The sequence below is a fragment of the Dendrobium catenatum genome, unplaced genomic scaffold (assembly GCF_001605985.2).
Source record: "Dendrobium catenatum unplaced genomic scaffold, ASM160598v2 fragScaff_scaffold_389, whole genome shotgun sequence".
NCBI classification, from domain to species: Eukaryota; Viridiplantae; Streptophyta; class Magnoliopsida; order Asparagales; family Orchidaceae; genus Dendrobium; species Dendrobium catenatum.
In genome coordinates this window covers 196,579-222,124 of record NW_021318851.1, presented here as the reverse complement: position 1 = coordinate 222,124, position 25,546 = coordinate 196,579, and the positions used below count along the sequence as shown (strand labels likewise).

At 34.0% G+C, this 25,546-nt stretch overlaps 1 protein-coding gene across 1 annotated transcript; it reads right to left on the bottom strand.

Moving 5' to 3' along the window:
- Positions 1-1,791: 1,791 nt before the first annotated feature.
- On the bottom strand, positions 1,792-15,365 carry LOC110092355 (immune-associated nucleotide-binding protein 9). The gene is made up of 5 exons (XM_028693919.1): positions 15,142-15,365; positions 7,797-8,071; positions 5,170-5,334; positions 4,945-5,079; positions 1,792-2,279 (listed from the first exon to the last, which is right to left on the bottom strand). Exons 1-5 carry the CDS (start codon positions 15,335-15,337, stop codon positions 1,890-1,892), a joined length of 1,161 nt encoding a protein of 386 aa, XP_028549752.1. The 5' UTR covers positions 15,338-15,365; the 3' UTR covers positions 1,792-1,889.
- Positions 15,366-25,546: the final 10,181 nt, after the last annotated feature.

The window sequence follows — 25,546 nt, the reverse complement described above, 5'->3', positions numbered from 1 at the left end:
CATGTGATGATGATTCATCACAGCATTGCATATTGATCTCCATTTATAAATATTTTAACTTATTTAGAGTAGGAAGTATTGCTTAGTAATGTCTAAGGGTATAATGAATTGTGAGTTAATTAATGGTAAACATAATTTTTTTATGTTATATATTATAAATATATTCATCATGAAAAAATTAGGAAATAATTTCTCCTTTAATATAAATATGCATACCATATTTTACGTTCTATGATATAAAATTAATATTAAAAATATTAATTTATAGGATATGATCATAAGTTAATTGACCCTTTCTCTTTTTACATGCATTCATATGCTCCAATGTTTGTGTTTGTGTGTGTGTGTGTGAGAGAGAGAGAGAGTTATGCATTAGAAACCCATTCCATAAATATATCTTAAATGTGAAAAAATGAAAGAATTTAATGGTTCTTTATATAATTAATTTTTTGAGCAAAAAAATGGTTTCGCTTGGGATGATTTTTTTGTTGCTTCTTAAAGCAACATTCTAAAAATTTTATTTTCGTACTAAAGAACTACTTTAAGAAGCAACAAAAAAGCCGTCCCAAACGAAGCTATCTTTTGGGGCGGATTTCTTAATGCTTTCTAATACAAAATTTATACTTTAAGAAATTTTTTTACTAGAAAACTAATTTAAAAAAACAGTAAAAAAGTCGTCCCAAATGAAACATAGATGTGAAACTTCTTCATGTAATTTAATCTCCTTTTTAATTATGTACTGTGTTCAAAACTCTATATTAATTTCGATAATTTGATTTCAAATGATTTGTTCTTCCATGTCATGCAAGTCCTCAAGCTGATTCTCCTTCTCTTCGATCAATATTGGAAAATTAATTATTCCTAGCATTTTTTTTTCTTTCAATATTACTTATTTGAAATGTTGCAGATTTTAGTGCTTTGTGTGGCTATTAACTTTTTAAAGCCTTCTTAAACGTAGAATTATGATATCTTAGAGTAATCATATTTCTTTGTTATTTTAACACAAAAGTTTATTGGCTATTTGCTTTCAAACAATTTTCAATTATATTTTTTTGGTGTTCGATATAAGTTTATTTGGCCTTGTATTAATTTGATTTTGATATTGTAACATATTATCTCAATAAAAAATACGGTAAAAATAGATTTTAGATGATCTTAAAATTAATTCCAAAATTTTTTGCCAAATATTTGTGTTTTTATATATTTAAGAAATATGCTGAACTTTGTGTAAATTCATATCAAATTTATGAAACACACCAATCATGAATATTAGTTGTTTACTGTCTTTGTAGTAATAGTAATGAAAACAAAAGCAACTATAATTGTAAATGGTTTGCACAAGCAAACTACTGATTACGATGGATTTGTTTGGTAAGACTAATGGTTTTTCGGAAAGATGGTTGTAAAATTACTATGCAAAAAGAAATTTTTTGAAAGTTGCTTTAAAAAGTAGCTTTCTAGCACAAGCATTAAATGAAAGCAGTGGTAAAACAAAATTTATTGCAGTTTGAAAAACAAAACAGTTAAAAAACTATCCCAAACGAAATTAAGGCTTCGTTTGGGACACCTTTCTTACTGCTTCATAAAGTAGCTTTCTAAAAAAAATTAAAATTTTTATACTAGAAAGTTGCTTTATGAAGTAGCTGCTTTATGAAGCAGAAAGAAAGTCGTCCCAAACGAAGCCTAAATCTTCATTTTGGGACAACTTTCTAACTATTTTTTAAAGTAGCTTTTTAGTAAAAAAAATATCTTAAAAGCAACAAAAAACAAGTGTTCAAAAGCTATCACAAATAAAGCCTTAAGTCATTGGACGAAATAAAATGAAAAATGCTATGTTCTTCTTCATAGAAAATTAAATAGATATAGTTTCATAACCAAGATATCACATTTCATAAGATAGCACATTTTTGTTGTTCAGCAGCAACACGCCTTCTGAAATCGTCAGATTGCCTCCTAGTCTCATTCAGCTCTGCTTTGAGGTTCTGAATCTGCTTATTTGACTGCCGTGATTTTTCAGCAAGCCTTTCTGCTTCTTTCAGAGTCCCATTTAGCTTTTCTTTTAGCTTCTGAATCTCCTCATTTGATTCCTTCCGGGATTTTCCAGCAAGCCTTTCTGCTTCAAGATGAGCCTCATTTAGCTTCTCTTTGAACTTTCGAATCTCCTCATCCGACTCCTTCCGTGATTCTCTGGCAAGCTTCTCTGCTTCCAGTCGTGTAGCTTGCTCTTCAGCCAGTTGCTTACTGAAGCTTTCTATTGTTAACTTAAGTTTTTCTTCGACCTGTATGTAACCATAAATATGATCATTTTGTTGGGGCATAGATCGAATTGAGAATAACTCAATATGATTGATGAATTATTTAAATGTGTTTATTTAAGTTTCTAATTACATATTTGTTTAATTTAGTCCAATGATCTCTTGAATACGATTTGAAATAGTCTCTTTGTTTGATTATTTTAGATAAGGTATGAGGAGTCAAAAGTCTATTTTAGATAAAATTAGAGTAGTCCAATGACTAAATTAAACTCATCGAATAGTTTGGGACTAGATGCCCCACTCATAAATAATCTAGGGACCATTTTGACTTTTTTCAGAGGCAAAATATATGCAAATATTTAAAAAATAAAAATAAGAAAACGGAAAAATATATATATAAATGCGTAAAAAGTGCACAAGAATTTTATTCTTGCTCAATCAACTGATGACTATTTACTTATTTTGACCTTATGGTTTCTATACCTTTGTTACCACTGGGTGACTCCTAACTGCTAGCCTAAAATAATATTGTTTCCATTGCAGTCAAGATCTGTACATGACAGTCTCCTTCCTCATATATATGGTTAGCCATATAGCTATTATTAATGCATCGAAAAATGAATAAATGGCTTAAAACAATCTTCTTTATCTTTCATGTGCAAGTTTATACTGTTTGTTATCTCTTCATTCATGAATATAAATCCCAAGACACCCCACAAACCAAAACCCTTAGGAACTGTGGTAACCTCTCCCTCTCCACTATTGACACCCTCCCTCACATTTAATGTTCTTAATGTCTAACATTAAGAACATTATTCACCTCCAGCTCACTCCAAATTAAAAACCATTACATAGATATCACAATTCCTCAAAATCTTTCACACTGGTATATTTGAAGGCAATCTCACCAAAACAAATCTCCATCCTCCCTGCCATTAATTCCAAGTAGGCGAATTGCTACTTCCAACCTCGGATAAAAGGAATGACAACATAAATAAATTCATTCATTTCAAAAATCTTAACACCGCATTAAAACCCCTCTACACTTGTGGCAATGTTGAATTCCTAGCCATAATTTCAATCATATCATCCTTACACATTCAATATGGCCGACCCGCTACTCCTAGTCTACAAAAAGCAAGGTTTCATCATATATCTAACTCGCTATGGATGACTTACTAATCACAGGAAAAACGGTTCCACCACCAACTCCACGACCATATATCAACGTCACACTTCCTTCAACATAAAAACTCCTGATAACCATTCCCAATTCTCAAGCCTCAAAGCCAAACCAACATCATATGGCCTCCATTTAAACCAAACTCACCATACTAATAATGTTTGAGTATACTATCTTTCAAACTATGTCTAAACCAACTTCAATCAAAACAACTTCAACTGAGCTTGAAAACAACTGTTTTAGTAATTTCTTAGCTCTCTCGAATATTTAACTATCACTCACCCATACATTCGTTTTAAAATCACCCGCCTCTACAAATACATGCACAAACCTCTTCATCCATGCCAAAAACTCAAAAGACTATTCTGCTACCTAAAAGCCACTCTTCATTATAGCATGTCGATCTGCAAAGTCAACTTCCACCTTACAGCTTATGCTAACTTAGGTTGCGCTAGAGAACCCTAGTGATAGAAAGTCAGCCATCGAATTGTGCCTTCATTGGAAATATACTCATCTCTTAGTGCATTGAAAAAAATAAGCAATATTTGCTTGGTCATACACCAAAGCAAAATACAAAGTTATGACAAAGTTACCAGAAATATCAATTAGCTTCGCAGCCTACATCAAGAGTTCAAGATCCCATTCTATCAATCAAACACACACACACACAAATATATATAACTGCATTTGCCAACAATTTAGCCTTTCGCAAAAAAATAAGACTCAATGAGATCAACTGTCACTTCATTCTCAATTAAATAAAATCGTTGGCTATTATAATTTATCATTTCACTTCACACTATCGAACTTCTGACATCTCCACAAAAGGAGTACCCTATATTCAGTTTTATTATCTACATGATAAGTTCAAGCATCTCAATCTAGATTATCAACTTGAGGGGAGCTAATAATAATAAAAATCAAATTTACCATTTTCACCCTACAATTTGTACTCCGTTGGTGCCTTCTCATCATAAACCATCTATAAAACCTCTTGGAAAATTCAGTCACTAGCTTGAAACAATATTAGAACCATAGTAGCCTACCTCTCTCTCTCTCTCTATATATATATATATATAGAAATAACTTTTAATAATATATTAAAAAATAAATGCATAACTCCATGATACTGTTTATCATTGATGTTTAAGTTTTAATTGTACACCTTTAATCATATTTCAACCCTAATGACTAAGATATAGAACACTGTTCCCCTTCTTTAAAGACAAATATAAGGCATCTCAAATATAATAAAATTTTCAAAACACACTTAATGAAATAAGAACAAATAATAGATAACTTTCACAGGCTCTCTAACCTCCTTCTAACCCCTATAACAACTTCACCACAAAGGTCAGCATTCGACTAAAACTACTTGAGGTGTTTTATTTGTAGGCCAAAAAAATGAGACTCTATAACTTAACTCATAATTTGCATTTAAACTGGTACAACTATGAACTTTGGAAATATAAAAGCAATATAAATTAAGAGCTTAAATGAGCATACCATCTCAGTTACACGCTTCAGTTGATCATTGTATAGTTTACTGTTCTCTTTCATAACATTAGATAACTCATCTTTGGACCAACCTTCTTTAGCTTTAGCCTCTTCATCCTTGTGGTGTCGAAGTAAATATCCTTCCTAATGGAAGTAATAACCAACATGAAGTATCTAACATTTGCATCTACTACAGCTGTCAACTATCAAGTATGAACCAAGAAGACAACATACCTTGAGTTCTACAAACATCTTATTTGAGTATGGTTTTCCACCATTGTCTGAAATAACAGATTCAACAAGAGAAAGCAGCTTATTTACTTGTCCCTCTCTCTTCATCATATCCTTTGTGGTATTATCAAAAATGATTAATCTATTTTTGCACAATTTAATGAGGTTCTGCAAGGAAATTATCGAGGATAGCAAATAATTATATTGATGAAAGAAATTAAAAAGAAGTTTAAAGATTTAAATTGACAAGACAAAAGGTAGCATGGTACATTAATACAAATTTGTAACGGGACTTAATAAGTTTAAATTTACTAGTCTTTAAATCACTCTATACAAATAGGCATATCTAACTGCTAAAAATAAATCCTAACAAATTAAAGATATGTACTCTTAAACTTTAGATGTCACTTAGAACACATTAAACCATCGAGTTGTAACATGAGCAATGAAAATGAAGTGGATCTCCTCTCATTTGAGTCCTTTATAGAATAGAGGTAGAAAATGAAGGGAAAATAAAAGAATAAAAGCTTATACAAATGTTGCATTAAAATAAAATAAATGCATAATGACATTTTTATTACAAAATATAGATTAACACAAAAAATTACCTAGGTAATCACATTGCTCTCATAAAAAAAAGGTTCAACACAACTTTAAATGCCCCTTAAAGTTTTGTTAATACACAATCCTCATTTATCAACAAGTGAACTATTCACCAATATAAAATTATTAAAATATAACTATAATAATAAAAGGGAGCATCATTTATCTTTGGAAAAACTATGTTTAGCTACCTAGCATTGATCATTTTTTTGTTCTTTCGGCTGATCAACAATAATTTTTATGTAAAGAATCTTAACTTCATTTAAAACTTTAAAATTAGATGATTAGCTTCCATAAAAAAAATTACCTTTTTGTGTTATTCTAAATGTATTATTTTATCCAATTCTTTTAATTTTACACAATGCCTCACATTTGAGTCTTTCTATTTCATAGTGACACTTTTCATCTGATTAAAGCTTATCACTCAAATTTGATTAACCCCAATCACTTTCATTTGTGTCACCTTCTTTGCTTGCCTATAACCTCACTTAAGTGTTGCAATAACCTAATTCATTCAACTATTTTTGTTTTTAATTGAAAAGATTCATTGTAAACTATAAAAACATTTATTTCCAATATCAAAATAAAATATGATAATAACCACAAAGGTTGAGTACCAAGACCTTCACAAGATATAACCAACTTTATTGTTGAAATAATTAAATTTACTTCGCTAGCATCCATATTCAACTAAGATAATAACCAAACATTATAACGAATAAATACATTTCTAATACATGGATGAACCATAATAATAACCGCATTAAATTTTTGAATAACCAAATCCTCCTGGGTTATAAACACATAACACTTGCAATAAAAAGATTCACCAAGTATCCAACTACAAGTTCTAAATAACCCGATTCACAGAAACAAACATACAAATTGAGTGAGATATCATCATCCATTATCCATGACTTCCATAATTTAAAGTTTGATGTTTGTAAAAATTGAATAATGCAAAAGAGAAAAAAATATGTATAAGAGAGAAATAATGGGTGGAAGAAATAAAAATATGGCGAATAATAACTAGGAAGTTTGGGAAGCGGTGGGAGAATGATGAGGCAAAGGGAGTCCAAGAGATGAGGATTGCAACCAAGAGGAAGGAGTCAAAGCTAATTCAAGTTTTTTTCCTTTTTCCTAATTTTTGTAGAATGTAAGCCAACCAATGAACAAACTATGTTTCCCTAACATGGCATGGACTAATGAAGAGGTATAACACATTTTTCAAATGTGGGAAGGCACCATCAAATATGATCATTAAATTTGGCTTTAATTGATTTAATTTCTAAAAGTAGTGTGCAAGCTAAATATACTGGAAGATATGCAAGGTTTGTGCGAACAATTAGAAATAAGAGTCATAAATTTGAATAGGTAACAGTTGTTGCATGTGATAGTAAACAAAATACAATTACATAATTAGTTTAAAATAGCAAAAAAAATATCAAATATTTCATAACCATTCATGGGAGCAATTTTAATCCCATACTATCGAATGTTTCTAATTCAATCTCTTCATTACTCCAACCTAATCTAAAATTAACCCTTGATTCCTCAAATATGATGCATAAATAATCCAATGAAGAGACATATTTAAACCATATCAGAGTAATAAGAGGCTAAATTGAACACATTTATAATCTAGGACTAAAATGGCCCCATACAAATAAATCAAGAACTATTTTGACATTTTTTATCTTCAAAACTATATATTTAACTACAATATATATATATATATATATATATATATAAAATAGCTTTTTGGTGCACCTAAAGTTCCAACGTGTTACATTATAGTCAAGCAATGGCTTTCATGACAAGTTAGAGTATGTTATATTAACAATTAAGTAATGTCTTGCTATTTTATGCAACATACCTTTGCCATTATGTATTTGATAGATTAACATAAGAGATAATAAGCAATTTCAATTTTACACTTCGCAATGCTTCTTTCCCTTAAGAAAGTCTACATGCAACATGTTGAAGAATGCAATCAATATTATCCAAAAAAAAAAAATGATACAAACCCTCAGAGGTTCTGGACAAAGGCTAATATAGTCCTCCAAGCTTTGTTGTTTAGATTCCAGGGAGTCCCCACCAGTGAAAACTAGAATTATGTAGTTAACAATCTCATCACCAAAAAGTGATTTCATACTCTCAACGGCAGCCTGCTCTTCCCTTGTAAAGCGAGATCCAACAGACAAAACCATGATTATAGCATGAATACCATCCTTGGCTAAATCAATGCTTTTGACTATCTCCCTACTTATTACATCAGAATTAATAGAAAAATCGAACAAACCTGCAAAGAAATACATGGCCAGAATTAGGTGTTAGCATACTACAAATATCCTAAACCTAGACAAATAGAGAAAACAATTTGAAATTTTTCTGTGATAAATTTCTTATGTTAGAATCAAAAGGAAAAAAAGTCAATTAAATCACTAAATACAGTGGCTCAATACAGTGCCAGATTGCAAATCAATACATAACTTCAAATTATGATTTATGTGAACAGATGAAAGAAACAGACAAGCATATTTAATCATTTTTCATCCTCTAACTTTGTACCACCTTGAAGAATGTAAATAGAAACCTATCAAACTTGAACATGATACAAAAGGGATTGACTAACATATGTTAATCGCTTAAGAGAAAAAGCAAATATAAACCCACAAATTTATATTTATTATAGTATTTCATTAAAAATTCCACTTCAATGCTTCTCTGGGAAATGTAATGGAAAAATATAGTGTATGATATAGTATATAAGAATACTTAACAAATGCATGTAGTTTCCACAGTATGTTATGCTACATTGCGAAATCTTAAATGATCATTACCTTGTGATTTAAAGGTTAAATAAGAAAAATACAAAGAAATATATTCCAACCCATGAATAACCATAGGCATTACAATCAATTAAAGAGCTGCTTCTTGGAGCCAAAAAAGCCCAATTTGAGATGGTTGAGACATTAATTGGTTTGGAGTTTCAATACACAGCTTGAGCTTGAATTTGAGTGAAGGCTTAAAATAGTCCAACAACTATTAGTAAATGGGCAAGTTAGTCCCACATTTTCATGATGAACCAATTTAGTCCAACTATTACAAAAGATCCTAACTTGGTCCCAAGATCAAAAGTAATGGATAAAGTAAACCAAAATAGTAAAATGTAAAAGCATGTTGAATATTATGATGTGTGTGAGATTATATTATTTTTTTAATATTTATTATATTAAAATAAATAAAAAATTATAATGGAAGTTCACCAAATAATTTTTATTACTATAGTATGATAAATGACAAAATGTATAAAAATAATAATATAATCTCATATACACTGTAATATCAAAAATCTATTGGGATTAACTTTAACTGTTACATTGGACCTTGAGAAAAAAATTAAAATATTTTCTAATAAAAAGGGAATTAAGTTGGGGCATTATATGCTTCTAGAAGCAACTTTCTAGTCAAAAAATTAAATTTTTTGTGCTAGAAAGCTGCTTCAAGAAGCAACGAAAAAGCCGTCCAAAACAAAGCCTAAGTAGTTTGGGAAATCCCTTGACCTTGCCCTCTTGGGGGGCATAAATAAGCATTAGGACAACGGGCATTTATTGGTAGGGCGTATGGTGGATATAGAAGACTAAAGTCACCTTCTAGATTTATGTCAGATCAAAATATTCCTCAATTGAGAGTATTTTTTTCCTACTATTGATAGATGGATAAATAACCAAGCCTGTTAATATTTAAATTCATGTTAGACCATCATGCCCTTAATAATAATGCGTAGCTTGATGAACAATTTGAGATTAATAGATTTTTGGAAATCTAAACCTGACGATCAGATTAATACCATTGGTTTAAATAGGATGATCAAATTATTGCTAACACGATGAACTATATCAAAGATAATTAGAGGTTGACACGAAGCTTCATGTCATCCAATGGTGCAAGAGGTAAAAGGCTCATCATCAATTTAAACAATTATTATATGATCATTGGAGCATAGCACAAACCTTGTCATCCTTGATTGAATGGTTATAATTAATATAGATATATTTTTTAGAGTCTTGCCCTCTTAGATCTAGATAATTTTGTATTTTTTCCCAAAATTACATTTTTCATCGAAAAAATCATTGCAGGTCTAGTTTGCACCTTTCTTACAAGGTTGGTTGAACCTCCTTAATTACAACCACCTCCAGGGCATCAACGTATGCATATGCTCAAGTCAATAAATCAAGATGTTCCCAACGCACATGGTTCTTTTCTTTGCTTGGGTGATTTTTGAGTTGCAAAAATAAAATCTTGCTAAACTTGATGATTTTGAAAGCAAGCTCATTAATTTTCTTGTACAAAGTTAATAACCATCTTAAAATCTTTTTCAACCAAGTATTAAAAAAGATATTACTTTAAGTTTAAAAACTCAATGAAAAATCAATTAGAAATTTTAAAAAAATTTGATATATTAAAAATACATCCAAATTATTATTCAAATTTTGTATTATTTTTGCACCAAATTTCAAATATATTTTAGTGAATAAAAATATTTTTTGGCCAAATTTTAAAGCAACAACAACAACAACAACAACATCATCAAGCCTTTATCCCACTACTTGGGGTCGACTACATGAATCTTTTTTCTCCATTGTATCATATTAAAGGTCAAATTCTCATTTAAATCTAATAAAGAAAAGTCATTCCTAATATTTTCTAACCAAGTCTTTTTAGGTCTGGCCAAATTTTAAAGCAATAAAATAAAATTTTAACATGTATTCTTTGTTAGCTAGGGATTATTGGTATCAAAGTTGATGTGTTGGAGATTGAGGAGATCAATAACCATCACACTCAATGCATAGATCCTAAGATCATCGGTGCTACGAAGATTATGCATGTTGGTTAGATTCAAATATAGATAAATTATTATAGTATGCATATTGATTTTGATAATTATGAGATGATTGAGGATATAAATCCACAAAATAAGTTGGACTAGAAGAGTGATCATAATATTTATCATGGGTGCTACGAAGTTTCTCCAACGCCTACAAAAAAAAAACATTAAAAAATCAATCCAAAGCTTTATTGGGGTTGCCCTGCCTAAACTGTCACCTTCGTTGGCTTTGCTTAGCAACCTCTAACATTAAATTTGAATTTATCTCGGGCGCGACACTACCTAATTTACCTCACTACTTCATGAGTCCCCATGAATGAGTTGCTATGAATGTAATATATTTAGCTGAGCATAAGTCGTTTTGCAGTCCTTATTAATAGTTCCAAAAAAAGATGGTGGCGATTGTGAATTGACAGTCGTGCTAATAATCAAATTACTATTAAGTATTGTTTCCTAATTCTATGGATAAATGACCTACTTTATAAGTTGGCTGGTACATCCATTTTCTCAAATTTGGACTTCTGGATACCATCACATTTGTGTAAGGTCTGACGATGAAGGCTACCTTCAAATCTAGTGAAGGTTTGTATGATTGGAAGGTAATCCCTTTTAGTCTTTGCAATGCCCCATCCACATTTATGTGGCTCATGTGCAATGTTATTAAGAAGTAATTTATTTTGACGACAAATTGGGCTTTAGTCCCTCATTTAAAGACCACCTTGCACGTTTGAAACTTATTCTAGAAGCCCTTCACCATAAAAAGTTATTTCTTAACCTCACCAAATGTGAGTTTTCAATCACTCATGTGAATTTACTAAGTTTTATATTATCCTCCAACGATATTCATATAGATCCTCATAAGATCTCAGTGATCCTAGAATTGCCAACACTGCAATTGTTGTATCAAGTTTAAAGTTTCCACAGATTAGCCAATTACTATCACAGGTTTATAAAGGAGTTTAGTGCCTATTGCCCTATCATAAATTGCCCAAAATCTCCAAAAGCTTATATGGACCGATTCCCAACAAAACTGCTTTAAAATTGTGAAGCAGTACCAAGTTCAGCTCCAGTCCTTGCACTACCTTATTTTGGAAGGTCATTTCAAGAGGACAAAAATGAATCTGTTTTTGGCATAGGGGTTATTTTATCTCAAAGTGATGGGTCAATAGAATATTTAAGCAAAAAATTTAGTCTGGCATGACATAAATGATCCACCTATGAGCAAGAATTATAGGTTGCAATTAGAGCCCTCAAGCAATGAAAACATTACTTGTTACATCAAGACTTTGTGCTTTGTAGTGACAAGCAAGCTTGGTTTCACATTAACAATCAAAAGAAGATTAATTGCATGCATACAAGGTGGATTATGTTCTTACAAAGTTCATCTTTATCATTAAACATAAGGCGAGGAGGTCCAACCATCTTGGATATGCTCTAAGTAGACGCTCGTACTACTGACACAACTATAAATAAAGATTATGGGATAATAAGCACTTCAAAATTCGTATACTTCAGACTCTAATTTTACAAAACCATGGAGCAGTTGCATAACAAAACTTTACCTAAACCATGGTTTCTTATTCAAAGAAAACTACCTTTGTATACTAGAATTTTACTGGAGACAAATTGATTAAAGAAATGCATATTGTGGGCTTAGCCGCTCATGTTGATTGAGACAAACATTAAAACAAGTACAAGCTCGATATTATTGGAGGATTTAAGTAATTACCAAAACGCTAAACTCTACCTTCTACTTCCCATTTCCAATTCAATTTGGGAGGATTTAAGTCTTGACTTTGTGCTGAGCCTCCCTCGCAATATGTAACGAGTTGATTCAATTATGATTGTTATTGCATGTTTCTCTAAAATGGTGCACTTTATTTCTTGCAAAAAAAAAAAAAAATTTTTGTTTAACATTATCAACATCAACCATCTTCTCTTCAACAAGATTGTTTGTTTGTGTGGACTACCACAACCTCACATCCAGCCATGATGTGAAAATCATCAGTCACTTTTAAAGGGAACTTTGGAAGAGACTAAACGCTAACATTAATCTAAGCTCCGCCTACAAACCCCAAACCAAAAGGTAGACAGAGGTGGTCAATCGAACAATTGGTATTTTGTCCAACAACAACCTAAACGATGGGAAGAACTTCTTGGTCAAGCTGAATTTGCAGTTTCTTTCCCTTCTAACATTGTATATACAAAAATGCAAAATCATCTTATTGATCTAGCTATTCTACCTAAATGCAGTAACACTTCAACTGCTAAAATAGCATCCCAATTTACTGACATTATCCAACATGTAAAGGATAGATTACAAGCCACAATTCCAAAAATAAACAGCAAGCTAATCTTGTTAAGGTGTTCAATCTGAGGACCTCGTTAACCTGTGTATGTGTAAAGAAAGATTTTTGCTAGGTACCTACTCAAAATCCTAGTCTTCAAAAGATTGGTCTATTTCCAATTCTTCATAAGATTAATAATAATGCATATTTTGTAAACCTACCACCAATTTTTTGCACTTGCTCGACCTTTAATATGATTGATATTTACACCTACCGTTCTTCAGATGATGCTCCTATCGAAGTCACCTCACTAGATGTGAGCTCTTTGAAAACCGAGGAAACTTGTTGGACTATGTTAACCCTGCAAAGCACCATACCAAACTCTCCACTAGTGTTCCTTCTTATTTCCCTTTTTTATTTACTATAGTACACTCACCTTTTTATTTTCTTTTCACCTTATTAACTATTAATATAGCAAGTATTACACAGATATATACTCGAGAATGTATTAGCAAGGTCATATAGAAAATATTATGTTGCTTTGAAGATTATTGTTCCATTGTTTGTTAGTATATTCTTCAATCATCGCAATCACATTAATATATTTTTGCTACTTTAGATCTTCTAGACTAACGTCACTTAAAAGTTAAGTTATTGTTCCTTTTAATGATGGTCTTTTATGATTAGAATAAAAGGAGCTTATGACCACCAATACAGGAAATTCAGGTATTACCGGCGGTTTAGCTGGCGGTGTTAATAAATCGCCGCTGAAATTAGCGGCGGTTTACTAACCGCGGGCTATGGCACCGGTTTAATTTTATACCGACGGTTTAACCGCCGGTAAAACTTGCGGTTTTGAAGGCCAGTATGCCGCCGGTAAATAACCGGCGGTGACCGGGCGGTTTAGCCGCCGCTAATACAGGATGTTTTGAAGGCCGAATGGCCGGTAAGCCGCCGGTGATTAGCCGACGGTCACCGGCGCTACTACCGCCGGAAATTACCGACCGTCTAGGCCGCCAGAAAAACGCCGGTACGTATAACTGCCGGAAATGCACCGCCAGAAATCGTTTCCTACATGGTTTATTCCGACGGTTTTTGAACCGCCGGAAAGCCACTGGTTTTTTTACAAAACCGCCAAAAATCTATCATTAACCGCCGTTAATACCTGAATTTTCTGTAGTGCACACTTAACAGAGATAATCAATGTTAAAATAATAATCATAAAAATATTCCTCATTATTACAATATCCTGAAGACAAGAGTGTAATCGATTTAACTTTGAATAGAAAAAGATTGGCATAGCATGAGCTTTGTTATCAATCAAATTGTTGGGCCAAATAGGATCTATGTTTAGGAACACATTAATTATCAATTTTCAAAAAATATTTAAGCAAATTATGCAAAAATTGACAAAACAAGCAAATTAAATTGAGAGTTGTAGATTACTTCATATGAATAAATAAGTAGGTCATCCTACAACAAAAAGGTAGATCATCAAAATGAGATGCTTCTAATATATAACCATCAAACCTTAACCATGAAATTTAGTTGTTCACATTGTACAATGTGATTCCACTAAATGATGCCCCAAATAACCTATTTTATGAAGTTGGGAAAAAAAAAATTAATCAGGTGATTGGAATGCCAAGTCTAGGAGAATTTTATTAAGTATTGATTATATATGTAGCTCTACATGGGGATTATAAGAATGCATAGCTATGAACTTGTTATATATTGAGTACAGATAATTATACATTTATGGTGCACTCCAACATATAAAATACAATGAGTTTACAAAAAAAACATATTTTTACTGAAAAAAATCACTAAATAATTATATACTCTTGTACTTAGCATCATCTAGACTATAATATGGATTCAACATGTAATAAATTTTTTTAAGTTTGGCTCACTCCTATTATTTTTTTATCCCTTTATGAGAGATTGTTTGTTTCAATTGATTTATTTAAATAAATAAATTAAATACAAAAAGAGATAGGCATGCATTACCTTCAAAGTGAAGACAAACTTCAAAGCACAGTCATTTTTCCACGTGGTAAACAATACCAAACAATTTTTTCATTCATGTTGTGATAGAATGCAGACAATATTTTAAAATCAAGGATATGAAAATGCATATGCAGCGTTTGAACTTAATGAATATTCATAGATCAACATAGAGATAAACATTACCTGGAGTGTCTATAACATTGATAATACGACCATCATTCAAAATAGTTCCTTGTAGTTCAGAAGTACTTGTTACTCCTGAAGGGCTAAGCTTCGAAATGAAGGCTTCCCTTCCAAGAATGCTGTTGCCTGTTGCACTCTTGCCGTTACCAGCCTTCCCAACAACTACAATATTAATAGGGTTACTTGCAGTTGTCATTTCCCAATCATTTATTGGATCGGCCTCCATTGTCTGAGAGTAAACAAAATGCAAAAAAGACTAGTAAATTGATTAAGCTAAAAAGATAAGTGCTAGCTACAATATCAAATACTTAACAATCTTGAACACTTAAATTCTATATCATTGGGATTCACGGTGATAAACTCATTTATAATTTTGCATTTTCTTGTGAGTGCCTTTTCTGTATTTTTCATATTTGGTTATTCCCATCCTTTAAAGAGTAAAGGCATCTTAGCTTTTGGATTTGCTTCAAGGCAACTTAATTAGGCCTAGACTTGCTTTCTTAACAACCAAATTTGCTAACAGTACATAAACACATGAATTGTCATTTGAATTAATCGCGAACATGTTAAATTGTGGAGTATGATTTTTACTAAAATGAAGAAAATGCAACTAAGTGCAATGAAGGAGAGCACCCTGACAAGTTCATTGGGCAACATAACTTGGCAAATTCTATTGATGAAAACTTCAGAGCATTGGTAATTGTTTTTGTTGGTGAATTTAGAATTTCAATAATGAAAATAAAGTTGGCTCTTAGCAATTATGGCAAATTTGAGACATTCAAGTGAGTTTCGAGTTGGTTCTTAGCAAGAAACTTTGTTGAAGCGGATTAAGCCTGTAGAAATAACTTCATTTATTTGACTCACACAAATATGGTGAACAAGAGAAAGAATTCTTAGAATCCAATTTGGCATAACTAAATCAAATTTAATCTTGAATTATCAATACCTGGAGAGCAAGTCATTAATCTAAATATATAAATATAAGGATTCAACTTTATAGTGAAGGTTTTCACTGATTTTCTTTAGATTTATAATACTTTGTTTATTTAACTATTCTAGAAATTAGTTATTTACAAGAATGAAGAAGATTGATCATTTTCAAGTGTTTAAATATCCACTAAACTATCGAAAAAATTAAAAAAATTCAGTTTACAAAAAGACTCATTGCGCAGAATCTTCATCTGTAGTTTTTCTTCTATTGAAGAAGTTGAATTAGAGCCACCAAAAGTGAACTTTGCAGAAAATCATGAACATGATAATAAAAATAATAAATATACTTCAAAGCAGAAAATCATAAACATCAAAATATATTATCTTCTTAAAAATTTAAAGAATAGGGAAAATTTTTTTTGTTAAAAATCAAACCATTTCACTCAAAAGCTAGAGGGCAAATAGACAATGAGAGATCCAACAGACTCCAAGAGCAAAGAAACAGCAAAGAACTACAAAAATGGAAGATTACCATACTAACTTTCGGTGGCTTGAGCTCTTCAGCTGGTGAAGACCGGAGAATGGAGTAGGGGGCAACTTCGACGCTTATAATCACGGAGAAGACGAACAGAGCAAGCCTTTCGGAATGCCCAGCATTTACTGCGAGAAAGAGAGATAGACGAGCAAATTTTTAAGAATTAAGATTGCTGAACTATTTCTCATCTCAAAAATCTCGCCAAGTGCTTTGGAAAGAGTAATGGGCATTAACTAGCTGAGAAATTGCTGTATATCCTTCTTAAAACCAACCTGTTGGTATTCTGAAATTTAAGTTAGATGACAAGTTTATATGGATATTGAAAATATTTTTATTTAAATTTACAGTGAGAGAGATCAAATTGTATAAATCAATATGAGCTACGAATCGAAAAGATTAAGATAAAATGACTTCGAGAAAATTATTTTTTCAAAATAATGATAGATATGATTCATACATCTTATGATTTATCATTATTAATTATAGAATAATAATAATAAAAGTGTAAACAGAATCTTTAACCATAGCGAGTGAAATCATGTTTTTAATTGATGAATTACATAGCAATTAAACTTTTTTTTTATATTAATTTAGTTTATATTACTATTATAAAGGATCATAATCTTGCACTAAGGAGCATTGGTGATATGCTCAATTGTTATTGTTATGTGTGAGAAATAGATTCATTAAAGAGATATTTTTTATCATCTAAATTTATGAACGATCACACATGAATACAATAAATGAAGTAGAAAAGAAGTAAAAAAAAGTTGATAGGACCTCAAGATATTTTATATGAAAATACTGCAAAGAGAAAAAAAAAACAATAGAATTTTATATGACCTTTTAAAAATTTGAAAATGAGACATTATAATCGTCTCTATTAAAATTTTGTATAATATCAGACAATTTGAATAAGTCCATCTAATTCTCTCACATTTCCAAACATTTTAATGTCTTATTAAACTTAGAATTATGAAATGTTAGACTTACCATATTTGCTTTGTAATTTAAATTATAAGTGCTTAAAGTTTTTTTGACTATTTTGCCCGCAGAAAATTTTTAATTATAATTTTTGGGAGTTCAAAATAAGCTTATTTAGCCTTGGATTTACTTAGGCTTTGTTTGGTACAACTTTTGATCATTATTTTTTTGTTGCTTTTAAGAACTTTTGTGTTAAAAAGTTATTGTAAAAAGTAATAAGAAAACTGTACCACATGAAGCCTTAATTTTTATCTTATAATATATTATCTCAATAATAACTATAATAAAAATAGAGACAACAACAACAACATCAAGTAAGCCTTTGTCCCACTACGTGGGGTCGGCTATATGCTCATTTCATATTCTGCCTTAAGGGTAAAGCCACTCATCCACCTAAGCATCCACATCTCTGCAACACTTAACTTAGTATTATGCTTTTCTTTTAATGGCCAACATTATGCACCATAAAGCATTGTAGGTCTCACCACCATCTTATGGAATTTTATCTTAAGTTTGAGAGGGACTTTTTTTATCACACAACAAGCCCGAAGCATTCCTCCACTTCAACCATCCAACTTGAATTCTACTGATAATATCCCCATTTATTTCACCATCACGTTGAACAAAAGATCAAAGATATCTAAAACGTATACTCTTATTTATGGCTTGATCGCCCAAAGTCACAATCCCCCCACTAAGTCTATTACTACTTAAATTACACTCCATATATTCAATTTTAGATATACTCAAGTGAAAACCTTTAGACTCTAAGGCTATGATGGGGAAATCAGATATTGGAAGGTTTATCAAAGGCCTGGCCGCCGATCTACGGCCACGATCGAGGCATTGTACTTTTGATTTATGTCATGTATTGTCTTATTTATGTGTCGTAGTAATTGTTTTATTTTATTTTATTTTATTTTATTTTCCGTTGTACCCTTCTAGCAAAGGGATGACGTATATAAGCCCAAGGGGCATTAGTGTCTTTTGCCTTTGAGTCCTTTTGTATGAGGCTTTATATAGTCCTCATTTTCTTTTGAGGCTAATGAATGATTATTGGAGAATTTTTTTTTTTTTGTTGGAGTTCTTAAGAGAGCTTGAGAGATCGGAGAGAGATCCCTTGGAGAGGGAGATCGACGCATCACCCACCAACCTTGGAGACGGCAGGGTTCATGGTTTCCTATCTTCGTCTTACTTCACCCCATCTCCCTCCACCTAGCTGTTAGCCAAGGCACATCCATTCCTTGCCACTGGCCACCTAACCTCCCCTCTTGATTCCTATTCCCACCACCCAATTTCCCATCACCAATCCCTCCCTCACCCGCCGACCCCAACCCCTAGCCGCCGGCTCCACTACTTTCCCCTTCATCCTTGGATTTCTTAATTTGGTGAATGCAATTTGGAAACAATTTGAAACTCAAATCATCTAAAATTTGAATTTCAAAGTTCTTTCCTAACTTAGTTCATCTATTTTAGGAAAGTACTTAATTTAAATAAATTTGAATTTTAAATTTGATATGCATTTAATTTATTGCTTTCCTAATTCATAAAACTAAACTAAGGAGCCTTAATACTCCTTACCTCATGTATTCCGCCATCCCCCCTATAGGGAAACTTGGGATTTATTTCCTAACTCCCCTCTAGCCCCTCTTGGAAGTTTTTCTAAATATCAACCCACCCCCTTGGCCGAATTTTATCAAATCCCCTTACTCCTAATTTATTTCCTAAAACCAAATATTGGATTTGGGAAATAAATCTCCACTCCATCCTCATGATACCACCGGCCCCTCTCTCTACCCGCCCCCTCTCTCTCTTTCAAATCTCCCACTCTCTCATTAACGCCTCACCAGAATTTAGGAATTGAGATTTTCCTCTTGATTTCCCATCTTCCACTTTCAAAATTTTGATACTAATTTCAAATTTTGGAAGGGAAATTGCTCCTTGGCTCCTACCCCTTTCAAGTTGAAGAGAAGCTTCTTTCTCCTCAACAGTAATCAAGAGTGCTGGAAATCCTTGGGAAGACTTCGTCATCTAGCTTTTATGGATGGCTGATCCAGAAACTGAATACGCCCTCTCCTGCGACAAGCATGGGTTTGTGTGCATCTTACATTCAACCTTCTTCAACGTTAGCCCGAGGATCGACCACACGGCGGAAGATTACATCGAGCGAATCTTGGATACCTTGGTGGAAGCCATCGAAGAGCAATTGGAGATCATCAAGTGGAGGATCTCCACCGATCCTTGATGAAGGTTTCCTACATTCCTCTTTTCTCTTATTTCTTGAATCTAACTTTTCTCATGGTTTGATTGTAATCATGAAGGCCGACCATCGCTTGCTTCTGCTAAGCTTAGTAAACATAGGATTTTGAGCGTATTCATGTGCTTGCTAATCTCGTTGTTAGACTAGGAATTTTTATTGAAGCTACTATTATGGCATGATGTTGTTTTCAAATTTATTTTGAAGTTTCAAATCTCTGGTTATGTGATTTAGCCTAAGCGGACGTGGCCTCTCTTATGTTTTATTCCGTTGTTTTAAATGCTTGTAGTTTTTGTTGCTATTCTCTAATCAAGAGTTGTGCAAGATCTTAATAAATTCATTGCATCCATACGTAGTTCTACATCATCTGGTATCAGAGCATGGTATGCTCTTGCATGTGTTAGGATCCCTAGTAAATTTTATTTTCAACATCTTAGTCATTGCATTTGTGTCATTTAGAAGTGTTAGGTTGCTGCTCTATTTATTCTCTCCATCATTTTGCAAAGCATAACTGTGTTTTAATCATATAAGTTGCTTCCCATTAAATCCTAGTCACTTTAGGTGTCCCGCAGTAGATCCTAATGGACCCGGAACAACCAGGAAGGACCTTAGACTTGTTGGTAGGACAAATGAATAACATTAGCCAACAACTCAATGAGAACCAAGTCGAACTAGCTGAACTTCGTAGGAACACCACCGAGAGGTTTGACACACTTGAGCGAGATAGAGAGCACCCTACTCCCTACACCCCATCTAGACCACCTTCTATGTATGGGGATGAGACCTACCCAGATGAGAGGTAACATCGTGCCAATCAACGAGCTCCTTACCACGGACATGACCCACATCATGATCTAAATTTGGATGAGAAGCAGCATCGTGCCAATCATCGAGTGCCTTACCACGGACATGACCCACGTCATGATCCAAATATGCCACTCATAAAAAATATTAAAGTTGATGCTCCTACCTTTGATGGCACACACTCGATCATCAGCTCTTCTTGGACTGGGTCAAAGGTATAGACAATTTTTTTAAGTGGTATGATATCTCCGACGCTAGGAAGGTCAGCTTTACGGAGATAAAGCTCACGGGTAGAGCGAGTCAGTTTTGGGCTAACTTAGAGAGCCTTAGGAAAGCTAGGAACGATTAACCCATTATTGATTGGTCGTCTATGAAGCGGGAACTCATAAAGAAGTACTTGCCTCCGTCGTACTTCCCTCAACTATTGGACAAGTGGAATAGGCTGACTTAAGGCAACAAACTACTGAAGAAGTACATCGCCTCTTTTGATGACTTCTTGATTCTCTACAAACGGGAGACCTCTACTACCCCCGTGCAGATCTTATCTATGTTTCGTATCGGGTTACGAGAGGATCTTCACAATGAGCTATTTTCTGGAACATCACTACACTGGAAAATGCCTACAACATAGTGCTTGATTTAGAGGAGATCAATTCACAGCACCCAAACCGTTCACATGACTCTAGGCCCGCCTACAAATCAGCTGGTAGTTCCACTCCACACACTTCTGCTACCCGACCCACTCATGGGAGCACGACCCATCCTCTCATGGGTCCTCCTGCACCTTGATCTGATTTTAGAAACAAACGTCCCGGGATCAAATGCTTTAGATGCCAGGGGTATGGGCATATCACTTCTCAGTGCTCCATTCCATATAAAGTCTTGATCGTCGAGGAGATTACTAAGGATGATCTCGAGCCTAAGGTTGATCAGATCCACCAGATTTAGGAAGAAGGCAAATGCTTCAAGGAGGATGATGACACTATGGTCCTCCATTACTTTCAAAAATTGGATATCTCTCCCATCTGTGTGGATAGATGTGCGCTATCCCACCCGAAACCCACGGATGACTGGCATAGGACCTCGATTTTCCACACCTACACAAAGATCAAAGACAATAACTGTAAAGTCATCGTGGATAGTGGTAGCTGTATAAATGTTGTTTCCTCCAGCATGGTATCCAGTTAGGTCTTTCTGTTGTTCCTCACCCCAACCCATATAAGGTAGCGTGGGTCAACTCCACTGCCTTGAAGGTGAAAGAACGAAGCAACGTACCCATCTCCTTTGCCACTTATAAGAAGAATGCTTGGTGCGATTTGCTGATTATGAATGTTGGAAAAATCTTGTTAGGTTGTCCATGGATCTATGATATACTGATTAAGCTTTTACTATCACAGCCCAGGGTTATGAATGACTCGAAATCCAACCCCGCTAAATCTAAGAAAGGACTGAACCTTGTCACCACCAAGGTTATGACTGTTGAGGTTTCTCAAGGCGCACCCCTATACGCCTTAGTAGGTCATGAAATTTCCATCAAACCTGACAAACCTATTCCTTAGGAAATCCAACCTATTTTGGGACAGTATGCTGATGTTTTCCTCGATGATCTTCCTGATCAGTTATCACCTTTTAGAGACATTCAGTATGCCATAGACTTCATCCCTGGAGCCTCCCTCCCGAACCTGCCACACTATCGCATGAACCCCATGGAACATGACGAGCAGGTCAATGAGTTACTTCAACGAGGTTTCATTAAGGAAAGTCTGAGTCCTTACGCGGTGCCGACCATTCTCACCCCGAAGATGGATGGATCTTAGAGAACGTGTGTTGATAGTCATGCTATTAACAAGATCACCGTCAAATATTATTTTCCTATTATGAGGCTAGATGATATGCTCGATATGATGATGGGTGCCACATTATTCTCCAAAATTGATCTCAAAAGTGGGTACTACCAGATCCAGATCCGACCTAGAGATGAGTGGAAAACTACCTTCAAGACCAAGGATGGTCTCTAGGAGTTGTTATTCATGCCTTTTTGGTTAAGTAACACCCCTAGTAGCTTTATGAGGATCATGACTTAAGTGTTGTGTCTGTTTATGGGAAATTTTATCGTCGTCTACTTTGACGACATTCTTATCTACAGTTAGTCGATTAGCTAGCACTTAAACGACTTAAGAAAAATTTGTGAGGTCTTAAGGAAGGAATAATTGTATGCCAATCCGAAGAAATGTACCTTCCTTATAGATCACGTCATCTTTCTAGGCTTCATCATTTCATCCAAGGGGTTTCCACAGACCCAGAGAAGATGAGGACCATAGTGGAATGTCTTGTCCCTCAGAACATTCGGGAAGTCTGCAGCTTCCATGGATTAGCCACCTTCTACAAGAGATTTATTGGAATTTTAGTGTCATCGTATCTCCTATCACTGATTGCCTAAATAAGGGTGATTTCCACTGAACCCCGGCGGCCACCAAAACTTTTGATGAGATCAAGCAAAAAATGGTGGAAGCCCCATTGATGAAACTTTTTGATTTCTCCAAAGTTTTCGAAGTGACATGCGATACTTCGGGAGTTGGAATCGGAGGAGTCCTCTCCCAGGAAGGTCACCCAGTATCTTACTTCAGTGAAAAGCTTAATGATATTCGGCAGCATTATTCCATGTATGATAAAGAGTTTTACATTGTGATCCAATATCTTCGTTATTGGCGATACTACTTGCTCCCGTAAGAGTTTGTCATTTTCTCGGATCACAAAGCTCTGCGTTATATCAACTACTAAAAGAAGTTGAATACAAGCCATGGTCGATGGGTCGAGTTCCTTTTGGAGTAGACGTACACCCTTAGATATAAGGAGAGAGTTAAAAATATGGATGCTGATGCTCTTAGTCATCGTATGATTACTATTACTGAGATGAGAGAAGAAGTTGTGGGATTTGACCAAATAAAGAGGGACTATTTGGAATACCCCGACTTTAAGTAGACCTACACTCTCTTGTCCACAGGCAGTACACATCTTGTGGATGATTTCCCATTGGACGATGGTTATCTTTTCAAAGCCTAGAGGCTTTGTATTCCGAGCACCTCCCTTAAGGAATTTATGGTATTGGAACTCCATATCCGAGGCCTCACTGAGCACTTCGGGTGGGACAAAATGATTGAATCCTTGGAGAATCACTTCTATTGGCCCAGCTTGAAAAGAGATGTCGGTCGGTTGGTTAGTCTGTGTCACACCTGCCAACTGGCCAAACAACGTAAGAAAAATACGGGTCTTTACAATCCTCTACATGTCCCTAGTTTTCCTGGCAGGATGTTAGTATGGACTTTATCTTAGGCCTAACTAAGACAATCCATAGGCATGATGCCATTTGTTGTAGTTGATCGGTTTTCCAAAATGGCTCATTTTATTTCTTGCTCCAAAACATCTAATGCCTTTCATATTGCGAATATATACTTCAACGAGGTTGTCCGTTTACATGGTTTACCCAAAACCATTGTATTGAATAGGGATGTGAAGTTCACCAGATACTTTTGGAAAACCTTGTGGATAAAAATGGGCACCAAATTGTAATTTTCCACTACCTTTCACCAATAAACGGATGGTCAGATTGAGGTAGTTAATAGAAGTTTTGCTAATATGTTGCGGTCTTTGGTTGGAGAGCACATTAGAGATTGTGATTCCATTTTGCCTACTGCTCAGTTTTCTTATAATAATTCTATTAACCGAACTACGGGACTAAGTCCTTCTAAAATTACATATGGGTTCAAATCTAGACAGCCGTTAGATCTAATATCCATGTGTTCTAGGTATAGGATTTCTGAGTCTGCATCATCATTTGCATGAACTTCATAAAGAAATTGAACAACAAATTGAAAGGAGCAATAATGAATACAAACTACATGCATACTTGAAACGACGTTTTAAAACTTTTGAGGTTGGTGACTCCGTGATGCTATGGATTCATTCGGAATGGTAGATCGTGAGGAGTTGCAGCAGATTGAACCATATACACTATATTTCTACGAGAGCACTAGAGACACTCGATGGAGTCAAGTTTTTTCCCACCCTGGGAGAATGATGGGGACATCAGATCTTGAAAGGTTTTATCAGAGGCGTGGCCGCCGATCTACGGCCACGATCGAGTCATTGTACTTTTGATTTATGTTAAGTATTGTCTTATTTATGTGTTATTGTATTTGTTTTATTTTATTTTATTTTATTTTATTTCCCATTGTACCCTTCTAATAAAGGGATATCGTATGTAAGCCTAAGAGGCATTAGTGTCTTTTATCTTTGAGTCCTTTTGTATGAGGCTTTATATAGCCCTCCTTACTTTCTTTTGAGGTTAATGAATGATTATTGGAGAAATTTTTTTTTATTGGAGTTGTTGAGAGAGCTTGAGAGATCGAAGAGAGATCCCTTAGAGAGGAAGATCGGCGCATCACCCACCAACCTTGGAGACGGCCGGGTTTGTGGTTTCCTATCTTCGTCTTACTTCACTCCATCTCCCTCCACCTAGCCGTTGGCCAAGGCCCATCCAATCCTTGCCGCCAGCCACCTAATCTCCGCTCCTGATTCCTTTTCCCACAACTTAATTTCCCCATACCAATCCCTCCCTCACCCGCCGACCCCAACCCCTAGCCTTTGGCTTAACTGCTTTCTCCTTCATCCTTGGGTTTCTTGATTTTGTGAATGCAATTTGGAAATAATTTGAAATTCAAATAATCTAAAAATAGAATTTCAAAATTCTTTCCTAACTTAGTTCATCTATTTTAGGAAAGTACTTAATTTAAGTAATTTTGAATTTTAAATTCAAATTGGATTTAATTTATTGCTTTCCTAATTCATAAAACTAAATTAAGGAGCCTTAATCCCCCCCCCCCTCCTACTCCTTA

What these genes read in the sequence shown, in the direction of transcription:
- LOC110092355 (XM_028693919.1), bottom strand. Translation starts at nt 15,337, where the DNA reads ATGACAACTGCAAGTAACCCTATTAATATTGTAGTTGTTGGGAAGGCT. An exon ending in TTTGTCCAGAACCTCTGAGG is followed by an intron (nt 5,335 to 7,796) that starts GTTTGTATCATT and finishes ATTTCCTTGCAG; the next exon opens with AACCTCATTAAATTGTGCAA. An exon ending in TGAAGCGTGTAACTGAGATG is followed by an intron (nt 2,280 to 4,944) that starts GTATGCTCATTT and finishes GGTTACATACAG; the next exon opens with GTCGAAGAAAAACTTAAGTT.